Below are 19,380 nucleotides of genomic sequence, written 5' to 3' on the forward strand. Positions count from 1 at the left end.
TGGAGGTAGGATGACATTTCTATCTGCAGTCCGACTTCCTTAGGCTCGTATCTCAGGTGTGTGAGAGTATAAAAGCCCCCTCGTCCCGGTTTATAGTCCCGTGGGCACATTTCTGTATTTCCATTGCCTCTTTAAACTCTGAGGAAGACCGCTAGTGAACAGTCGAAACTGTCAGGTATGAAAACATAACATAAATTATCAGAAAACCAAATTAACGTCATTGGTGTATGTAGTACTTCTCTTAGACAATGACAGTCACAGTTCCAAACTCTGTGTACATCAGTTTTGCAAATGTTATGCTGTCTGACCATGGGGAAACTCTTTAGTTAATTTGTTTACGCTCTCACATTTTAAATACTTTTTACAATTCCAGGAATAAAAGTTAACTTCCTGTTCAACAGTTTTTAGACATGCCATAATAGCTAATATCCCAGTTAATCCTTTAGTAAAAAATGCTTAATTTTGTAGCAGTGTAAAACTCATTGCATACTATATGGTGTGTCTTTTGCAGAGTGCGATGTCCATCCCGCTAGCGGACCAGACCGACTCCACCAGACTATCCGAACTGAATGGCAGCCAGCAGATCGCGGTGACCAACAACAACGGATTCCACGACTTCCTGGCACCGTCCAAACCGCCAAATCACCACGGCAACGGGTCGGCGCCGGACCAGCACCTCCTTAATCCAGGTCCATCCTGCAGGGCTAACAAAGGCAGCAGCTCCTCTATCCCTTACATAGACTGCAGCGACATAGACAGCGAATGTGACGTGAAGAAAAGCAGTCGGGCCACTAGGGGGCACTGCAACGAGGACTATGGCACACAGCAAAACGCGGGGCAGGTCGGCGGTCTTTTTGGCGCGGTGAATGGGTTCTACCACACCAATCAGGGTTTGATGAGAAACAATGGTCAGTCGCCTAGCAAGTTTGCCCATGAGCTACCCGATGATGACGAGGTTGTACCAAACGGTAGCTCATTCCATGGTCGCGTCCCTCTCCATAGCACGTTGTTGGATGAGATTTTCCAAGGAAGAGATATTAGGGGAGTTGCGTTAGGTCGACCTCTAGGCACAGGAACTCGTAGCCAGTGCTCTAGCCCCATCATCAGCAGTTTCCACCCGCGCACCAGTTCGCTAAGCCACGAAATGACAACCAACCAGCCGCGCACGCCTCCACGCTGGGATGACGGCGGGCATTATTTTAGTAAACGCCCCGGTGTTGTCCCCATGGAAACGCCAAACATCCCAAAACCTTTGACCCCTCCCCCATTGCCACAACTCAACCATTACGGCAGCTATTCGCCAATCCTGTCCAATCGGCCGCATATGGCGCTTAACAATAACAACATGCGCAACCGTTCCGATACCGATCCGTTCATTCTTAGCCAGATAACTTCGACACCAGTTCACGCGCAGCATATCTTGACCCAAACTCCAAATTCGGCTCCCTTGGAACGCAAAATGCTCATAAATGGGAATCACAAGGCGAACCTAAGGGTGCCAGGTCAGGTTCGATCCAATACTGTCCAGCGCATGTTCGGTCGCCAAGGGAAGCAGTCAAACAACAATCAACCCGTTCAAATGATAGATGGGTCGACGAGCAGTGGTACAGATACTAGCGATGGCGATTCAGACACAGGAAGCAGCATCTACAGTCAACCCCTTATGTACGGAAACCCAGGCGCAGTAAGTTCTATGAATTCGGTCAATTCAAACGGAATCAATTCGTCTCCGGTGGTAAATAGCAAGTTTTCTTTTGCGAGTATGCAGTTGGACGAGGGAGAGGATGGAGAGGAAGAGGAGGGGTGTTACAGGTTTAATGAGGAAGATATCGGAGGTCAGCTTTTCAGTTGTTGAAAAGGTCTAGCTGGATTTGCTTTGTACAGTCGTAGCGGTTTCAACAAACTAGAATGTGTTTGCGAATTTAAAAATACTAGCAAGATTATTTTTTTCAGATACAATTCTCAGCATTTTATTCTAACACTATTTTATTTAGATAGTGTTATTTAGCATGATTTTTTGTATAAAATTTTAAATCATAATCCACCCACTTGTGCCATAACAGAAATGTGTAAATTGTGTAGATGTTGGCAATACAATTTTGGATGGATAAAAATGATTATGTAGTTTAGGTATTTATAACTTTTAGCGTTAGTGCAGTTTTCTAAGATTTTTGACTAGCATTTGTAATTATTTAATATGTATTTGATGTCCTTTGTAAAGGAATGGCTTTAATATAGCTGGAGAGGGAATGCTTTGAAGGTTTGTTGTTCAGGGTTTAGCGGTTTCATCCCTTTTTCTAGGCAGTTGCTCTTAGGAAATGCTTGTACTTGTAGATTTAAAATGCTATTCTGGATTTATGGAAGGACAGTTCTTAACTAGGAGCTCGTCTGATTTTCATGTTCTTTGTTTCATAGCACTTTCTTAAGCTTTTCTATCTGTATTGGGCAAAGTTGCACTGTAATTTGTGGTAGCAACATTTTATAGATTTTTTACACTTACGACCAGGACAAGAACAAAACATTGCTTCCCATATATTTGAATGGCAAGATTTAGCTGTATTTTTTTGTACCTACCACTTGTACTAAATGTGCATGATACTTTTTTTTTTTCATTACTTTTTTTTGTTTTGTTTTGCACAAAACACTAAACGCAACACGATCTGACATGCCAGCCATTTTGTTGACATGTGGTCATTCATAACGTCTGCTTTGCTTGGCTTGGCTTTGACTGCTATACACCTACACAACCTAGACTAGCAGAACCATATCTATGTATTAGTCATTTATTTTTAGCGATACAATCGGGTTTAGAATAGCCTGTATTTGAAAATGTGAGAATTGTAAATAGCAAACTTGTTTTGATTCACTACACAATGACTAGGAATGTGTTCTGTTATTTTTCTATATCTTTAAGCACTCTTTATTTAGCAAATTTCTTATATAAAAATGAACTTTTATTTGTCATCACAGGTCTATGTCACTTCTGCACTGCTTTCTTGCTGCTTTCCAAATGCACCGTTTTGAAGCATGTTGGTGGGGCAAAACTGCTAACCTTTCACTATTATTGTTTCACTAAATGCATGTTATAAACTGACTGTTGTCCTTTATTTTCTTTCTCTGTCTCACTTTGGATTGACTCAAATGACTTCATAAACATCTGTAACAAAAAAATTCTTCACACTAATTGAATTTTGTATTGGGAAGCCATTTGAGCATGGTTGACACTCGCATAAGGACAAAACATGGCCAATCCAACTTGAAAAGGCAAATTTTGACTGGCACACGTATTGTTGGAAATTCTGTATTTTGAAAGTTAATAATGAATTTGAAGGAAATATTTCAATAACTGTCAAAGCATTGTTTCATTATGGTAAACGTCATGAGTTGGAAATGCCTTGTTTTGCTTCCATTGGCTGTCACTTGTTGCAACTCACTACCATTGTGTAACATTATCGCACTGTACAAACTTATAATGTGAATTTTTAATGAAGTTTGAACATTAATAAGGCTTTTAAAATGCGCATAATAGATTGTGATACCACTAAAATGGCGGCACCCTTTTAACACTGCAAATTTCTTCTTTTCAAACACTTTATTTTCTGTTTCTACTTTCCTCACCTTCCTGTAACTGATTGTGAGCACTAGTATCAATAAAAGTCTATGTGAATTACAGATTTTATTGTTGACGAAATTGAATATTCATCCCATCCATCGTTGTGTGTCGTAGAGTAGCGTCATAGACTAGATCGTGTGTGCATTTGCCATATTTCCATCTCTGTTTGTTGGTTTGTGTTTTTGTAATATTAGTATTGGTAGTAGTAGTGGTGGTATTGTAGTTTTTGTGCCGTGGTGAGTTTTTTTTATAGCACCCATCACAGATCTGCACTCAGTGGTTGCCATGGTTATACCCATGATCCCGTTTGGTGTGTAACAGTGGACTCTGTGGAAAGAAGGGCAAGTATGAAGTTCTAATCTAGTACATTGTAGCCCATCTTGTAGTATTGGTAGCTGGGTAGAACTAGGTTCTATTAAACAATATAATCTTTTGTCACATTTGTGTTTTTGTTCATGTTATGTTTACTGTTAAAACCATATAAGGCTGTGATTTCCCTAAAAAGTCCATTATAAGAAATCTTCAGAATACAGTATACCTGCCATACCACAGTATTGTAAAACTGTGTAGAATATCCAATTATTTAGTTTGGATCAAATTAAAATGACAGTAATGAAGACAAGTTTCTCAAACTTATCACCTCTGGGTCTTAGGTGGTGTACACCCAATAAGTAACAAAAAATAGCTAGTACATAGTATTAATGTCATAACAAAACAAACAAAAAAACTCAGATCAAAACTGATATTTTACTTTTTCACTTTTTAATTTCTGACTAATTTCTTGATATGTTTGTGTTTACTGAATCCTTGCATTCTTACTTCCAACTACTTTAAACTGCTGCTCAACATTACTAGCTTTTTATTACTGCTTATTTCTGTTCTATACATTTTATAATGACTTGTCATAACCTGTGGGAAACATTATGGTTGCATAGTTTGGGCCCATAAATCAACTCTAAAACGTAGATGTGTAGATCTCATACTAGTCACTTAGCCTCGTAGTACTTCTCTACTTCTCCGCTACATCTGATTTATGTTTTCCTCATTTTCCTTCTCTCTCCTCCCCCCAGGCAGCCCAGGTTCAGAGGACTCTCCCCTGGGAAGCCCCCACGTGGCTGTTAACGGTACTGCTCCGGTGAACGGGCAAGATGGCAACATCCACGGTTCTGTGCCACAAAGCCCAGACGCCCGCCAGCTGTCTCCCCTCACCAGCCCGCTACTTACCGAAGCTGGCTATGTCCGCAACGAGGATGAGGAGGAAGCCAGGAGAAAGGTGGGTGGTGTGGAATGTCACAGAAGATCTAAAGTGCTTATGACAGGTTAGGTTAGACTACTAATTTCACCAAAACATAAATAACAGATAGGTGAAGTTTATTATTTGACTTCCTGGCTGGACGTGTGCAACTAATTTGACATAGGCTGTGGTAATTTTGTAATTGTTACCTAGCAACCATAATGTTATCAAGGGTCAATTGCACAGTAGTTATGATAAGACTAATAAAAATAAATGACAACACTTTTATTTTATTATATGATTTTTTAAACTGTCATACACACTGTTCCTTGTGTGTAAATTGTTCCTGGATTTTGGATGGAATTTTTTATTTTGGAACTCAACTCTACTTCTTGTATTTTTGTACTTTTCCTCTCAACTTTTTTTCCCCCACAAATTACAACTTGATGTGAAACTATGATAAATTTTACCACAATTACTATCCCACCAAACCAAGTAATAATTAGAAAAACATGAAAACCTGTCATATGCACTTTTAAAAATCTTTCTGGTAACTAACTTCTTCATTTTTGTCCAGAAGTTTCCCACAGACAAGGCGTACTTCATCGCCAAAGAACTGCTAACCACCGAGCGGACCTACCTCAAAGACCTGCAAGTCGTCACTGAGGTAAAAAGAAAAATGTCCAGTGTCAATGCCGTTTTTAACACATTCTGAAATCTTTTCTGTGGAGCCAAGACTGCGACTATACAACTGTGCACAGAAGTTAATGTAGGATAAAAAGCCAAGAATGTGCACTTGGGGTTTAACATTTCAAAGAGTGTGATTATAAGGTTTTTGTGGACTAAACTAAACTTGGACTTGGATGCCCTTAATTTTAGTTTATTCTAGTAGTAGACTATACAGTTTACAATAACAAAGTTTTTATTTTTTACATTTATGGACCCATATTGTGATTTCAATTTTGAAGTAAGCAGCAGTAACTCTCTTGCTTAATTTTTGAGTGCAATTTAAACTTTGAATTTATGATTGTGAAATGTTTGTGAACACCTGATTGTAATCTGGGAAGTCCTGTGTGATGTCACATAGTACTTGAATTGCAGTGACCACTAGAAGCAGCACGCAAATCGAACGCAAAGCTGCAAATATACCTAGTTTGTTCTAAAATGCCAAGAACTAGAACAGTACAGAATACTATTAAAACACCGTCGACACAGTGTACCGTGTTTTAGTTAGAGCAAGGGAACCATTTTCTGAATTTTTGATGATCCATCATTATAATAGCACCCCTGCTTAATGACTCTCCTGTTTTCGCATGTAAAAAACACATTAACCTTGAATGCTGTTTTGACGGGTGTATCAATTAATTAGCATTTATAAATTATAATGTAACTTTGGCGCTGTGTTTGTAGCTTGGCAGTCTGGCACCATTTTAATGAATCATTTCTCCCTAAACCTCAAGGCGCTGTACCTGATTTGTTCTGTTTAAAAAACGTGAAAACGAATTATTTCATTTTCAACAGTTTGCAGTGATCCAAAGTTTTTTCTCACTTACCTTGTGCGTTACGGACATCCTAATAATTCATCACAATGAGTTTTTAATTGCTTTTCACAATGTTTAGAGACCAACGGAGACTAATAACTAGCATGCTAACAATGCTTTTACAACATATCTGTTCTGGGATAAGACAAATGTAAAAAATTATTTGAAAATGATTTGATACAGGCCTTAAAAAAATGCAAAAAAGCCTAAAATCCACTGAATATTTTATGAGCTATTGTACTCCCTTACTCTTCTTAGTACCACTATTATCTTGTCATTAACCAGAGATGAACTACTAGACCACCAACAGGGACACCTTTAGGGCCTTACATCTTTACAGCGAGCTTTGACCTTGACCTCTGACCCCAGCACTCCATAGTAAACAGGAACACCTTGCTACACGGGCCGTCTTATATGGCATTTTTCTTTCCTTTTCTTCAAGTCAGCTGTTATTTTTTGCAACAGTAGTTTCCACAGCTGTCTTTGATGTGGGAGGAAGGCGTGTCTGATGCAGTTAAAAACCCTCTTAAATATTTTCTTTGGCTGGCACCACAAAAAACCAACACCCACCTCCCCTTTCTCCATCTCTGCTTCTATCTCCCCATCCCTTCTTTATGTGAACAGCTGGGTAGACATCAAGACAAGCTAGCGTCAATTTGTTTAATAGACCTTCACTAATGTGTTGCTTTTAGGGTGTGGCTGGTTGAATTCAATTGGTAAAAAACAAACAAAACAAACACTAGAATTTCCTTTTCATGCTTAGCTTCTTAGAATATTTGCAAGTATTGTAGTATTTTTTTCGTTTGTTTATTTTAATTGGCTTTTTTGTCTCCTTTAGTCTTTCCAGAATGCAGTAGCAAATGACGAAGCCTTCTCAAATTCAGTCAAGAACCTTATCTTGGCCAATTACGAACCCGTCTACAAGTTCCACGAGGGATTTCTGAAGGAAGTGGAGCAGAGACTTGCACAATGGTTTGTAAAATACTTTGAAATTTGCATATTATATTATTAAAACTAGCAAAATTGTGAAATCGTATGTCTTTATTACCAGTGGGACGTATAGACCCACATGTTACTTTGTTTTGTTGTATCAGCTGTATTGTTCCAGCAGCTGTTCAAATAGGAGGAGGTGATGACTTTGACGCCAACAATAAACAATGAATGAATTGTAAGAGCAAACAGCTTCTAGCTTCTAATGTTGAGTGACAAAGCATAGAACGGTCTGATATTCAACTGATGATATTTGTCTTGTTCTATAAACAATATATAAAGAAAAATGACTATATTCCAAAATTTGTTCAGTAGGTCATAGATTGCCATAACATTTTAGGCCGAAAAACACTAAACTAAACATTTTAAGTGTGCTATAGTTGTTATAGTTCTGAAAAATGGGCTTGCATCTCCACAAACCTGACTCCTCCTGCTTGTTTCCATGGAAATGTTGTATCTTTGGCTATAATCTTCCACATTATGGTACAAAAATGTATCTATTGTCATGGAGAAATGTTCCAAAATATGGTATTTTAAGTAAGTATTTTAACTTTAGATTTCCATGGAATCATACAGCTGATGTGCGACCTCCAAAAAGTGACATACTATATCTTTAAAATGTATTTATCTGTGACATAGTATCTATTTTATGATTGCGCGGCCTATATTGATATTAGCATAGATAACTTGTTCATATCTACTTCTTCCATTATAGTAAAGTAAAACAGTGTTGCCTTGAACCCATGGCAACAATACTGCACAAAAACAATTATACTAAACGAAAACAGTTTTGTAATTATCATGATGAACCTGAATTATAAGGCTCCATAAAATCACTCTTGGATGTCGCCCAAATGCATTCTGGTAAAATGAATGGTTTGTTAGAATTGAATCCAGACGTGAGTGCGTGAACTTTAGCTCTGCTCTGACATCTGCTGGCAACTGCACGCAACTGCAACGTTTCCCCCTTGTCGTTTCAGGGAGGGTCGATCCAATGCCCATATTAAAGGAGATTACCAGAGGATAGGAGATATTCTTTTAAAAAATATCCAGGGCTTACGGGTAAGTACTTTTTGCTTAAGTACAGGTAATTTCATAACTGTAACCCAGCAACCATAATCTAAACAAGGGCCAAAACTTGTAAAATTTGCTCAATAGTTATTGTTCGACTTTAAAAACAAATTGCAACATCTTTATTTTGTCAAATCAAGGTTTAAACTGTCAGAAAAATGCCTTACTTCTGTTCAAATTGTCCCTTTATTTTGTATAGAATTTAATAAACACGTAAGACATAAGTAGAGGTATTCCTTTTCAATACACCGCTACTTCCTGTATTTTTGTATTTTTCTTTTTAAAGTTTTCCCACAAACTGCCACTTTACTGATCTAAAACTATTACAGAATATTTACCACTTATATTATCCCACTAAAACAAGTAATAAATAGAAAAAAAAAAAAAACACTTCAAGTTATTTGCAAATACAAATTTACAAAATGTAATTTTTTGTGTTTAGCAACTTACTGTCCATCTTCAAAAACATTCCGAATGCCTGGTTGAACTGGAGAAGCTGTGTCGGTAGGTGCCATTAAATTAAGCAAAATTTTAACAGAATTTGCTGACCATTTTAACATTTATTTTTCTTTATTTTAGATCTGTGCGTAAAGTGGAGACGTTATGTAGAGAGTTTGAGCAACAGCGTGTATGCTACCTTCCGTTCAATGTCTTCCTCCTTCGACCCCTGCACCGCCTTCTTCACTACAAACTCATCCTGGAAAGACTTTGTAAGCACTACCCGCCCACGCATGAAGACTTCAGGGACTGCAGAGGTGAGAAACAGACTGACTTTAAAAATGTAATATGATACTTTTTTGGTGGAGGAAAGTGTTGCTTTTTTCCATAGAGTTTTTACTGCTTTGCCTGTTGCACAGTGTGGCATTAAATGTGTCTATCCCCATGGAGACGAGCGCAACATTATAATTTGTTTTTGTCACAACGCAGCGGCCCTGGCAGAGATCTCCGAAATGGTGTTGCAACTTCAGGGCACCATGATGAAGATGGAGAACTTCCAGAAGCTTCTCGAGCTGAGGAAAGATCTGACGGGCATTGACATCCTGGCTATACCTGGAAGGGTAAGTGCAAAATGTCAAGACACCTCATATTAAAACTGGGGCCAAACTTGGACTGAACCCGGAACTAAATTCGACTAGATCAAGACTACGACAGGACTTAGATGCCAAAACAAACGTTAAGGCATTTTTAATGTACATCTATATATTTAAATGATTATTTTTTTGTAATTTTGTGTAATAACCAATACACTGTACTGTGCTTTTATGTATTCAATTGCAGGCATATTACCGCATTTTCCGCACTATTAGGTGGATTATAAGGACTGCACTGTCATGGGATGGACTACTTTGGAACTTTTTTCACAAATAAACCGCACCGGACTTTAAACGAAACACAGTTAGATGGGTCAGTCGGACTTTGTTTGGCGCGTTCACGGTGACTCTCGGCTTTGTTCAATTTTGACGTGTAGGGAGGGTGCTGTCTGGGACCGCTGGATTGTTGGCGTGTTCTCAGTGACTCAGTTGTTCAGTTGTGGCTAGAAGTGGCACATTGCACTCGCTTTTTCAGTTCGTTCCTCCGTTCCATTCCTCGTCCGCTTGGAGTGATGAGTGTGGCTGCGCGGTCGCTGTTTGCTCCATGCGTGTTTGCGTGCGCTGCGGGTGGTGCAGCTTTGTAGTTTACTGAAGTCGTGCTGGGACACCTGAGTGGATTCGTGTATAGGGCGCTCTGGATTGCGGGGCACGCAGTCATTTTTTGATGGGATTGGAGGCTTAAGAGTGCGCCCTATAGTGGGGAAAATACGGTAATAATTGGCTAAAAGTATTTGTACATCTCCATTGATTAAAGAACATTTTGGACCCACCACCAAAAAAAAAAACAAAAAACCTCTTTTGCACTTTACACACTGTTTCATATTTACAATTATTGCGTAAAGTACAACATGGTTAAATGAGTATTTGACTGATTATTGAATTCCATTAAAACTGTTAAAAGTGTCAGTCTTCTCCCATTGTGTCCCTTATAACCTTGTAAATAACGATCTAACACAGATCACATTTCTGCTTGACTTGCAGGAGTTCATCCGGCTTGGCTGCCTCAGCAAACTATCAGGGAAGGGCCTACAACAGCGCATGTTTTTCCTGGTACAATATCTCCCTTTCTCTCTCTCCTTCTCTTTTTCTACCCGGCAACACTTGATGAAATATTGGTGTTGACAAGATTATAACCTCCCTTTTGTCTTCTATCCAGTTCAGTGATTGCTTAGTCTACACCAGTCGTGGGATGACCGCAGCCAATCAGTTTAAAGTCCACGGACAGTTACCCCTCTATGGAATGACGGTAACCCCATTCCAAATCCTCATAATGAACCTATTTTATAACAAATTTTGGTGTTAATTCGTTTGTTTTAATTTTGTTTTTCAGATCCGTGAAAGTGAAGAAGAATGGGGAGTGCCTCATTCGTTCACGTTGTTTGGGCAGAGACAGTCAGTGGTAGTAGCTGCAAGGTAAAGTATCAAAGTCCTTTTACAAAAATACAATGTGACTGTTTTATATTCACTTTCACCGTGAATGACTAAAAGACTAATATACCAAGAAGTGCATGTTATGAATTATAAATGAGAGCAGTGGGTGTCTTAGGAAAACACTTTGAAATATTGATATAGGTCATATTCATTAAAGTTGTAGTTCATCTCTGCTTTGGTTGGGGTGGGTGTTGTCACGGCAATGTTTAATGTATTATTTCCTGAAACATTTGAATGATGGACAAACTTATAGGGTCCTTCCTTCTACAAACTACCTATGATTTTACAATTCTCCATAAATTGCGCAAGACTAGTCCTATGTCCTATGTCAAAATCAGTATTATAGTATTTTTTTATAATTATAATTTTGTTTTATTTTTTATATGATGCCAAATCTATAAAATCTGTGTACATTTTAAGAATAAAAAAAAATTACTTTAAAGTATCTGGCTACACCATGATAAAAACTTAAATTTTTTTGTTATTTTATTACAATTCAATTTCCTCTTTGTCATTTTGTAAAATGGTATTTTTAAGCTTCTCTGCCGTTTCTCTTGTTGAGCATTAAAGCTTTTCTTACAAACACCTCCATTAAAAGTAGAAATGCTGTTCCTTTGTCAGTATCTATCTATTGAAAAACTTTCTCAGCTTATATTTTTTTGTTTTCTCATCCTCTGTAGCTGTGGGTCCGAGATGGAGCGATGGGTGGAGGACATCAGGATGGCTATAGACTTGGCGGAACAGAGCAGCCTTACACCTTCAGACCTGCTCCCGTCCAGCCCCACAGACAACAGTAAGCTCACCCGCCCACACAACCGGTCTCACCCAACTAGACCCTCCCTAGGCCTGTCACAATAACACATTTTCAACTGTAATGTATTGCATTTTTACTAAAACAATGATTCTGAAAACTAATTTATGCCACTGACAAAACAGGATTATAAAAAACAAGCAATGTATAATTAAAACATGAGCTGCTATAATCAAATAGCAATATGACACTAGTGATTTGTAACTTTAATGAAACAGAAATTATTTATTCAACCCACTACGGCTCAAATCTTTAGCCTCATTCATCAGCCGGTTTCACTTTGTAGAAACCGTCTGACCTTGCAGTGTTAGAATTTGTTCGTTCGACAGTAGGCGGGTACTTTTTATCATTTAACCAATCACTGCTATTTGGTCGTGACATATGTAGCGGGGCTAACTGGTATATTAAGCTTTTCTCAAATCCCGTAGGAAGAAGGACAATAAGGTCTTTCCCCTTGATGAAATTCACCAAACATTCTTTTTATTCTGGCTTTAAATCCTCGATCTCAGGAATTGTTGACAACACTGAATGTATGGCTCTTCGATGATTGGCTGGTGCCCGAACTTGCACTTCAGGGGTTTTTGCGAACAGTCTATTGTATTTTGATTCCTGACCTAGTTGCTGGAGAGAAATGAAATTGAGCAGAGGCACTGGCTATCAAATAGTACAGAAAAATACCAGAAGTTCTCCAATGGTACAAAGAAAAAGTACCCATGATAAATGATCCACCCCAAAAAACTGTTCTATCATTTATTGAACAATACTATCCCACACAACCAGGCCCTCACACCCAGGCCCGTATTACCACTCTGACCCACTCACTCACTCTAATCCTCACTACGCAGATGTCTCTCCGCCAGAGCTGCCAGACCCCATTAACCCGCTCACTGCATCCAGCGAACGTGCTTCTTACATAGACCGAGTCCTGTATTTAAGGGTCTTTAACCTCATATACATCAAATAGGTGGAACATTATGACTTCTGACAGCCAGGTTAAGTGGATAACGGGTAATTTTCAAGGCACCTGTTAGAAAGCGGTTGATGTGAGGTCGTTTTACGGAGAAAAAATTACAATAGGGTTTGACAAATGTTCTGCAATGGCATTTCTTTTGGCATTTTTATGTTTTGTAATTACATTTATAAATATATATCACAAATTAAGTTATATTTATTGATAGATAGGTTGATTATAATATTTTTGGAGACTTAAGTGACATAATTATCAGGTTACTTGACATTTCAAAGGTAAAAAAAAACAAAAAACATTTCATATATATCTTTTGAGAATCTACAAATGATGATTGCTTCATTTTAATGATTAGACAACATGGTTCAAGCTCTTCCTAAAATCTATATTATTAAAAAGACCAACTGAGGGAACAATAATAAGCAAGTGGTCATGATGTGTAGTCTCATTTATGTCATTTTTTATTATTGCACAAGACTATTCACCCTCCCTTTTTCCCTTTCTCCCTTTCTATATCCAAACTGACAGCTGAAGTCCGCACCTTGTTTAACCCAACAGCTTTATTCTATCTCATCTTTCGTCACATTTAAACATCACCTGATATCTTTTCATGTCTTTCTTTAAATACCTGTCACAATGCTAAACGTAGCCCGAGCCGGTCACCTTTGGAGTTGACGTGTCTATTGTTGCTCAGAGCCGCGGCTTTCAACGTCCATTTGATAGTTTCACAGTTAGCAGGTATTGGCTTACAGCTGCTCACAAAAGGGTCATTTAGGTTCTATTGTAGTGGAATTTTATCATTATTTTGGCCTGGCGAGCTGGTTTTAATATCTATGCTTTGAACTTGCTGTTGTAATTTGCCATTATAACATAATTACAGTTGGCGTGATAAATATAATCAGTGAAAATGTGTGTGACATGCAGCTGGCACAATAAACCAAGTAAAATGAATTAAAGGTACACTAGGAAACTTTTCTGGTGAAGGGTTTTCTAGTCTCCATGAAGATGATGTTGCTTTGACTAGAATGTTCCACAGTATAGCTTTAAATATGGAGGCAAGCAGGTGAGGAAGTAACAAGTGAGTCACAAGTCTGTGTAAAAGCGACACATCAAGAATGTGAAGTTTTTCAATGTATTTTATAAACATTTGTAACTGATTAAATGGGAGATGGATAGGTTTAATGCCATATTGTGGAACATTCCAGTCAAAGCAATTGCATCTCCATGGAACCAGGGAAATGGCAGACCAAAGGACACAACAAGTTAAATTACGACACATTTGTGAGATATTATTTCTAACTTGTCTTATAATTATAATGTTCTTTCTATTCATTCACAGAGCTGTCAGGGGAAGGCGGTGCGGAGCATGAGTCTGAGGAGGAGCTCAGCGGCTCACGCACGTCTCTGGAGCGCCAGGGTCACCGCGGCAACACCACCGTACACGTGTGCTGGCACCGCAACACCAGCGTCTCCATGGTGGACTTCAGTGTGGCTGTGGAGGTACTAGCACGTGCTTTAATGACTATTCTATCCACTGTATAGATTGTATGTAAATCTGAATTGGCCCTGTTCATTGATGGCTTTTTCATGACAAATATCCAGTGATAGAAAGAGTACTGCTAATTTGTACTCAAGAAGGGACAGTTACACAGTTATATTTTAATTTACTCTGTTAAAATTACAACTACTGGTGCCAAAAGTAAAAAGTATGCATGAAAAATATTACTACGAGTTACCGCATTTTCGCCTTGTCAGTGTTTGTAATTAGTTATTTTCGAAAGCTGGACATAACCAAAATGAAAATCTATAAATGTTTACTTAATGGTTTCTATTAGTCGCAAAGCCCTTGAGCTACTTGTATGAAACAAATATGCAGTAACTATCAGCAAACCAATGAGAACATTCATTTTAAAAGTCATATTTGCTCCCACTTTTAAAGAATGACTCAATCACTGATAACAACAACCAGCTTTGTCCACCTTCTTGCCAGAGGAAGGGTTGAATTAATATTTAATCCAGTGCCATTGTCCATATGTCCTTTGCCTTACCCCCTGTCTTTCCTCCTCTCCTCCATCCCCCTCTCCTTTCATCCTCTGCTCCAGTCTTTCTTTTGTGTCTGCTGTTTTAACCCCATCTGACCACATTGACATTGCCAGAGGCTGAAAATGTTTAGTCAATGGCAGAATGCCCCAGAGACCTGCAAGAGACCAGTGAGTCAATTTCAGGAAGGGAAAGTTAATGCTGCTGGAGTTGTAATGCCCTCTGCTGGAGCTGTGCAGTATTGCAGTCATTCTCTAATTGTATTTTCCCCATAATATGTAGTATAGTTTGATGATGTGTCATAGGTTGCATTCATGGTCTAAAAAAAGATTAAGTCAAAATTCCAAATGAAGGGCAGGGTTTTTGAAAGAAATATTCAAAGTTATGGTCCACAAAAGTTGAAGTTTATTACTTAGGGATTGGCTCCGCAAATTGGCCGTATTAATCTTATGGTTTAAAGTCTTTTTAACTGACAACAATCACTTTGGTATTGAATACTGGCACCACCCTGAAGCTATTGTCAAAAAACAATTTCTCTTTTGTTTTATTTATGCTCATGTGCATAGGCCCAGTAATTACAGGGATATTAATAATGATAAACCAGGTCAACAAATCTGCAGTGTGAGAGTTAAAAAACAAATTCCATGTCAGAATTCCAACCTATTCTCTACCTCAATTTAAATTTTTTACAATTTTACTGAACGATTGCTATTTTGGAATGTTGAAATTTCACAGACAGGACCTATCATGGAAAAGTAGGAAATTTGTTTGTATCATTAATCAGTTATCAGTTATTAGTAGCTCCCATCCACTTATTTTTTATTGCACAATTTTTGGAATAGACTGGAACAATAATTTGATTGCACAGCACTATTAGACCAACTACTAACTGTTTGTAAACCTTTTTTGTTGTCCTACAGCTAATATTTGTTGTCTTTTCTTCTGCAGAACCAGCTCTCAGGAAACTTGTTGCGGAAGTTTAAGAACAGCAACGGCTGGCAAAAACTGTGGGTTGTCTTCACCAACTTCAGCCTGTTTTTCTACAAGTCACACCAGGTACACTTTACTTACTTAATGATTAACGTGCTGCTGTGACCTGACTACTTTGATTGTAATACATGTTTTGTTTTGAGCAGGACGACTACCCTTTGGCCAGTCTCCCTCTGCTGGGCTACTCTGTCACCGTCCCGTCTGAATCCGAAAATATTCACAAAGATTATGTTTTTAAACTGCATTTCAAGTCCCACGTGTACTACTTCAGATCAGAGAGCGAGTACACGTTTGAGAGGTACTATTCTTTCATTTTTAGCAAGCTACCTTCATTTTGCCACTTTTGCTTTAGAAAATGGAGTAGGAATTGACTAATCATAATCTGACATTTTTTTCTAAATTGAGCTATATATTCATGAATACCTTCTCGTTACACATTCAAGATTTTTTTTTTTAATGTTGAAGTTTTTATTTCATATTAGAGTTGTCAAAAATCACACCTAAATAGCTTGCAACTACCCAGAAGCTGCGCTGAGCCCTATATGAAATTAACAGTAAATCACTGATCATATACCATGGTGTTCTTTTCGGTTATAGTCGCCCAAATCATTTTTGCTGAAAGTTTTGTTACACAAAATAGTTTATACTGCTGTGAATTACATTTTTTACCAATAAATAACGCTGAATTTGATCATAACTAAACAAACTTTAAGAAATAGCACTGGTTGTCGATATCAACGAGAGTTCAATATTAACCTTTCAACAGTTCCTTGCATCTTTATGACCAAGCCACATTTGACTTTGACCTTAACATTATTTCCCTTTAATTTCTTACAGGTGGATGGAGGTGATTCGTAGTGCCACCTGCTCTTCCAACCGCTCCGTCACCAGAAAAGACCTGTACTGATCCTGACGTCGATCCCGCACAAATGCCATTGAACCAATATTAAATGACTCAAGAATCACAAGACCTTAACACTTTCTTATGTAAAACACTACTTTGCACAATCTAGCACCATACCGGTCTGTAATTTGATCATTTTAGTCTTATCTGGCAACATTCTGTAAATACAATTGATTTTAACTCTCCCAACAAGATTTCACATGTATTATAATTTTAAATCATCTCAAATTAAATCTACAGTAAGCGCTGGTTACACTGCCAAAAAAATTATGTTTCGAGTTTCTTTTTCGTAATATTTGTACAGAATTGAAATTAGACAAGTTGTTGTGGAGACTTTTGTATGACAATCTCTGAAATTTGATAAACGTAAAACTGCCATAATGTTTAACCAGCTTTTGTACAGTTCTTGATACACTGTGAAATGTCAAACGTAACACTCATTCTTAAAAAAAATAAATCTTTGTTCCCATGGAGATCATTCTTCATCAAATGCCAAATACATTCACTCATGTTGGATTTTTATAATGTTAAATAAAAGACTATAATTATGTTTTGATCAGTACTTTTTTATTGCATGTGAATTGTCATTGATTAGACAAAGTGAGGTAAAGATATTTGATCCCACATAGTTGCGTTAAGACAGTACCAAAGCATTAAAGTTGCACAGTCAAAAAAATCACATAGTGCATCTTTAATTTACAAATTCACATATTCTAGTTTATTTTCTGAACTAGGATTTATATGTATTGTCCATTGAAAGTAAATCATGTGGAATTAATTACAGTATGTGTGTGTATATAAATATAAGATAACTCTATATTATCTCTATATTAAGGTAATTTAGTCTGGACCAAAACAATTCAGCCATAGTGGAGTGTGCTCCAGCTCAAAGCATGGATAAATGTGTGTAGAGTCGGGAAAGGCACCTGATATAAATCCTATACCTATTGGTTTTCAGTCCACGTAAGCAGGAAGACTATTTGCTGGGATAGCCCTGAAAAGAAGAAGCCAAAATGAAATTCACATTTATAGAAAAATAGTTTCAAGTATTTGACCCAGAACTGTATTTTGTAACACAAATATTGACCTTTTCATGAAATCATCTATTAAAAAAAAATTGATTACATATTTTTTTCTATTAATCTCGTGCTTCTCTTTCAACATACTTCAGTCCATGGTCCCCATAGGAGTCGTAGTTGTCATAAGTAGGTAATTTGGTCCATTCCGGCTTGTATGTCTTGGTGCTATAGAGGTAGGCTTCTGTTATACTTCCGGGCTCCAGTGTCTCCCCATCCGCACCTGCAACCCACTCCTTCACTTCCAACTTATTCAGTGTCCTCTGATAGTGAGTAGGAACGCCCTCAAAATCATCCAAGAACTCCAACATCTTCTCATCTACCTTGTAGATCTCTCCGTGAATTTGATTGCCCTGGCCTGGAATGTTAAGAAGGTAAGGGACGTTGTAGATGCCGGCGATGACAAGGGGGAATTTTTCGACAGTCTTTGCGGTGCCGAGGAATTCTGTTTTGCCGTTGGAGGTGTCAAACATGCGGTAGTTGTTGGGCTGGCCCTTCTTTAACGTTCCATATACGAAAACACGGGCCATACTGAAGGGTCTGAGGATGTGAGTCTGAAAAAAAAAAGTGAAACATTTTGAACTATAAAAATGTTTGTCAAAGTAGAGTTGAGAAAAATTTCAAAAATCAGATACTAATCGAATAAAGTTTGAGAATACTACTAGTACTGTCAGGGCACAACTGAAAATGCAAATTTTTGTTGACATGCAAAAAGAAGTATAAAAAACCTGTTCTAACAAACTAGAAAAACTTGTTCACCTGTTATAAAAATTCATATATATCATATGTACATTCATAATTGATTCATGATTTCACTAGCCTGGTGTCACATGTTTGTCTCTATGGAAGTAGTTTTTAACATTCCAAGAAAAATAATAACATCTCCAATGAAATAAGCAGGTGGTCGATCCCAAGAAATCACTTCTTATTCTTGGAAATGAACACCACTCACGGTCATACAAGACAACCAGACCAGACACAGAATTATAGTCACCAATGCTTTAAACTCCAAACTTCTCAAAGCCATGTTACTACAAATTTTTGCATAGGATCAAACAGTATTCACAAAAGTACTGTGATGCCAAACTAGTGCTGCTTGGATTTAGCATTCGTTCTTGAAATACTTGTCATATGACAGCAGGTGAAAAATCGCAAAATATCCAGTATTTAAACCACCAGAGAAACAATTACTTACGTGTAACAAAATCAGAAGGACACGTAAGCCACAAAGTAGTTACAGTCGGTCCCAAGATAGATTACAGATCGATTATAGACGACTGATAAAAATAGGGAAGAAACCTTGGACCGACCAAAAGCCTGCCTGATGGAGCGCTTGTGATTCCGCTTGGTGCATGCGCAGTAGCCACTAGCTCACATGGTCAACTGCGGTGCAAAATGCAAACGTATACTGTACATTGAAAAAGAAAAAAACAACTATATTAATTATTTAAGCTATATTAATGTAGTCATTTTCCTTTCTTATTATCTTTACTTCTCCTTTACTTAGCCTAATGTGTGCCTGAAATAATATATCTGTTGAGACTTTTTACAATCTGAATAAACAGAATTTCTATGATTTATTTTATAGAATGAGCACATGTGGTTGTAGGTAACACTCCAA

General features: G+C 37.8%; 2 protein-coding genes across 4 annotated transcripts in view; one reads left to right on the plus strand and one right to left on the minus strand.

Moving 5' to 3' along the window:
- The window catches only part of LOC110153259 (FERM, ARHGEF and pleckstrin domain-containing protein 1-like), a 56,929-nt gene extending 39,696 nt beyond the window's left edge, over positions 1–17,233 (plus strand). The window contains exons 13-28 of one of the 2 annotated variants that reach the window (XM_020917141.2): positions 512–689; positions 4,684–4,886; positions 5,425–5,514; positions 7,227–7,360; positions 8,359–8,440; positions 8,892–8,953; positions 9,029–9,204; positions 9,377–9,507; positions 10,522–10,590; positions 10,697–10,786; positions 10,871–10,953; positions 11,652–11,764; positions 14,089–14,249; positions 15,738–15,845; positions 15,926–16,077; positions 16,617–17,233. In XM_020917141.2, the coding sequence (XP_020772800.2) occupies positions 512–689; positions 4,684–4,886; positions 5,425–5,514; positions 7,227–7,360; positions 8,359–8,440; positions 8,892–8,953; positions 9,029–9,204; positions 9,377–9,507; positions 10,522–10,590; positions 10,697–10,786; positions 10,871–10,953; positions 11,652–11,764; positions 14,089–14,249; positions 15,738–15,845; positions 15,926–16,077; positions 16,617–16,686 (1,902 nt within the window). In that variant the 3' untranslated portion in view covers positions 16,687–17,233. The remainder of the gene's footprint in view (positions 1–511; positions 690–4,683; positions 4,887–5,424; positions 5,515–7,226; positions 7,361–8,358; positions 8,441–8,891; positions 8,954–9,028; positions 9,205–9,376; positions 9,508–10,521; positions 10,591–10,696; positions 10,787–10,870; positions 10,954–11,651; positions 11,765–14,088; positions 14,250–15,737; positions 15,846–15,925; positions 16,078–16,616) is intronic. The other variant, XM_055165141.1, reaches the window with a different exon arrangement.
- LOC110153322 (gamma-glutamylaminecyclotransferase) lies at positions 17,229–19,100 on the minus strand. Of its 2 annotated transcripts, XM_055165149.1 has the most exons (3): positions 18,955–19,100; positions 17,850–18,313; positions 17,229–17,677 (listed from the first exon to the last, which is right to left on the minus strand). In XM_055165149.1, exons 2-3 carry the CDS (start codon positions 18,287–18,289, stop codon positions 17,638–17,640), a joined length of 480 nt encoding a protein of 159 aa, XP_055021124.1. In that variant the 5' UTR covers positions 18,290–18,313; positions 18,955–19,100; the 3' UTR covers positions 17,229–17,637. The 2 variants fall into 2 exon arrangements, with proteins under 2 accessions (XP_055021124.1, XP_020772867.1); XM_020917208.2 differs by having other exon boundaries at positions 17,229–18,313.
- Between the last annotated feature and the right edge of the window lie 280 nt (positions 19,101–19,380).

Source organism: Boleophthalmus pectinirostris, unplaced genomic scaffold (genome assembly GCF_026225935.1).
Source record: "Boleophthalmus pectinirostris isolate CB_2022bp ecotype Guang Dong unplaced genomic scaffold, ASM2622593v1 HiC_scaffold_11, whole genome shotgun sequence".
Classification (NCBI taxonomy): domain Eukaryota; kingdom Metazoa; phylum Chordata; class Actinopteri; order Gobiiformes; family Gobiidae; genus Boleophthalmus; species Boleophthalmus pectinirostris.

Excerpts from the sequence above, each read along its gene's own strand:
- LOC110153322 (XM_055165149.1), bottom strand. The coding sequence starts at position 18,289 with ATGGCCCGTGTTTTCGTATATGGAACGTTAAAGAAGGGCCAGCCCAAC. Across the intron at positions 17,678-17,849 it reads TATGGGGACCATGGACTGAA|GGCTATCCCAGCAAATAGTC; the intron begins GTATGTTGAAAG and ends TCTTCTTTTCAG.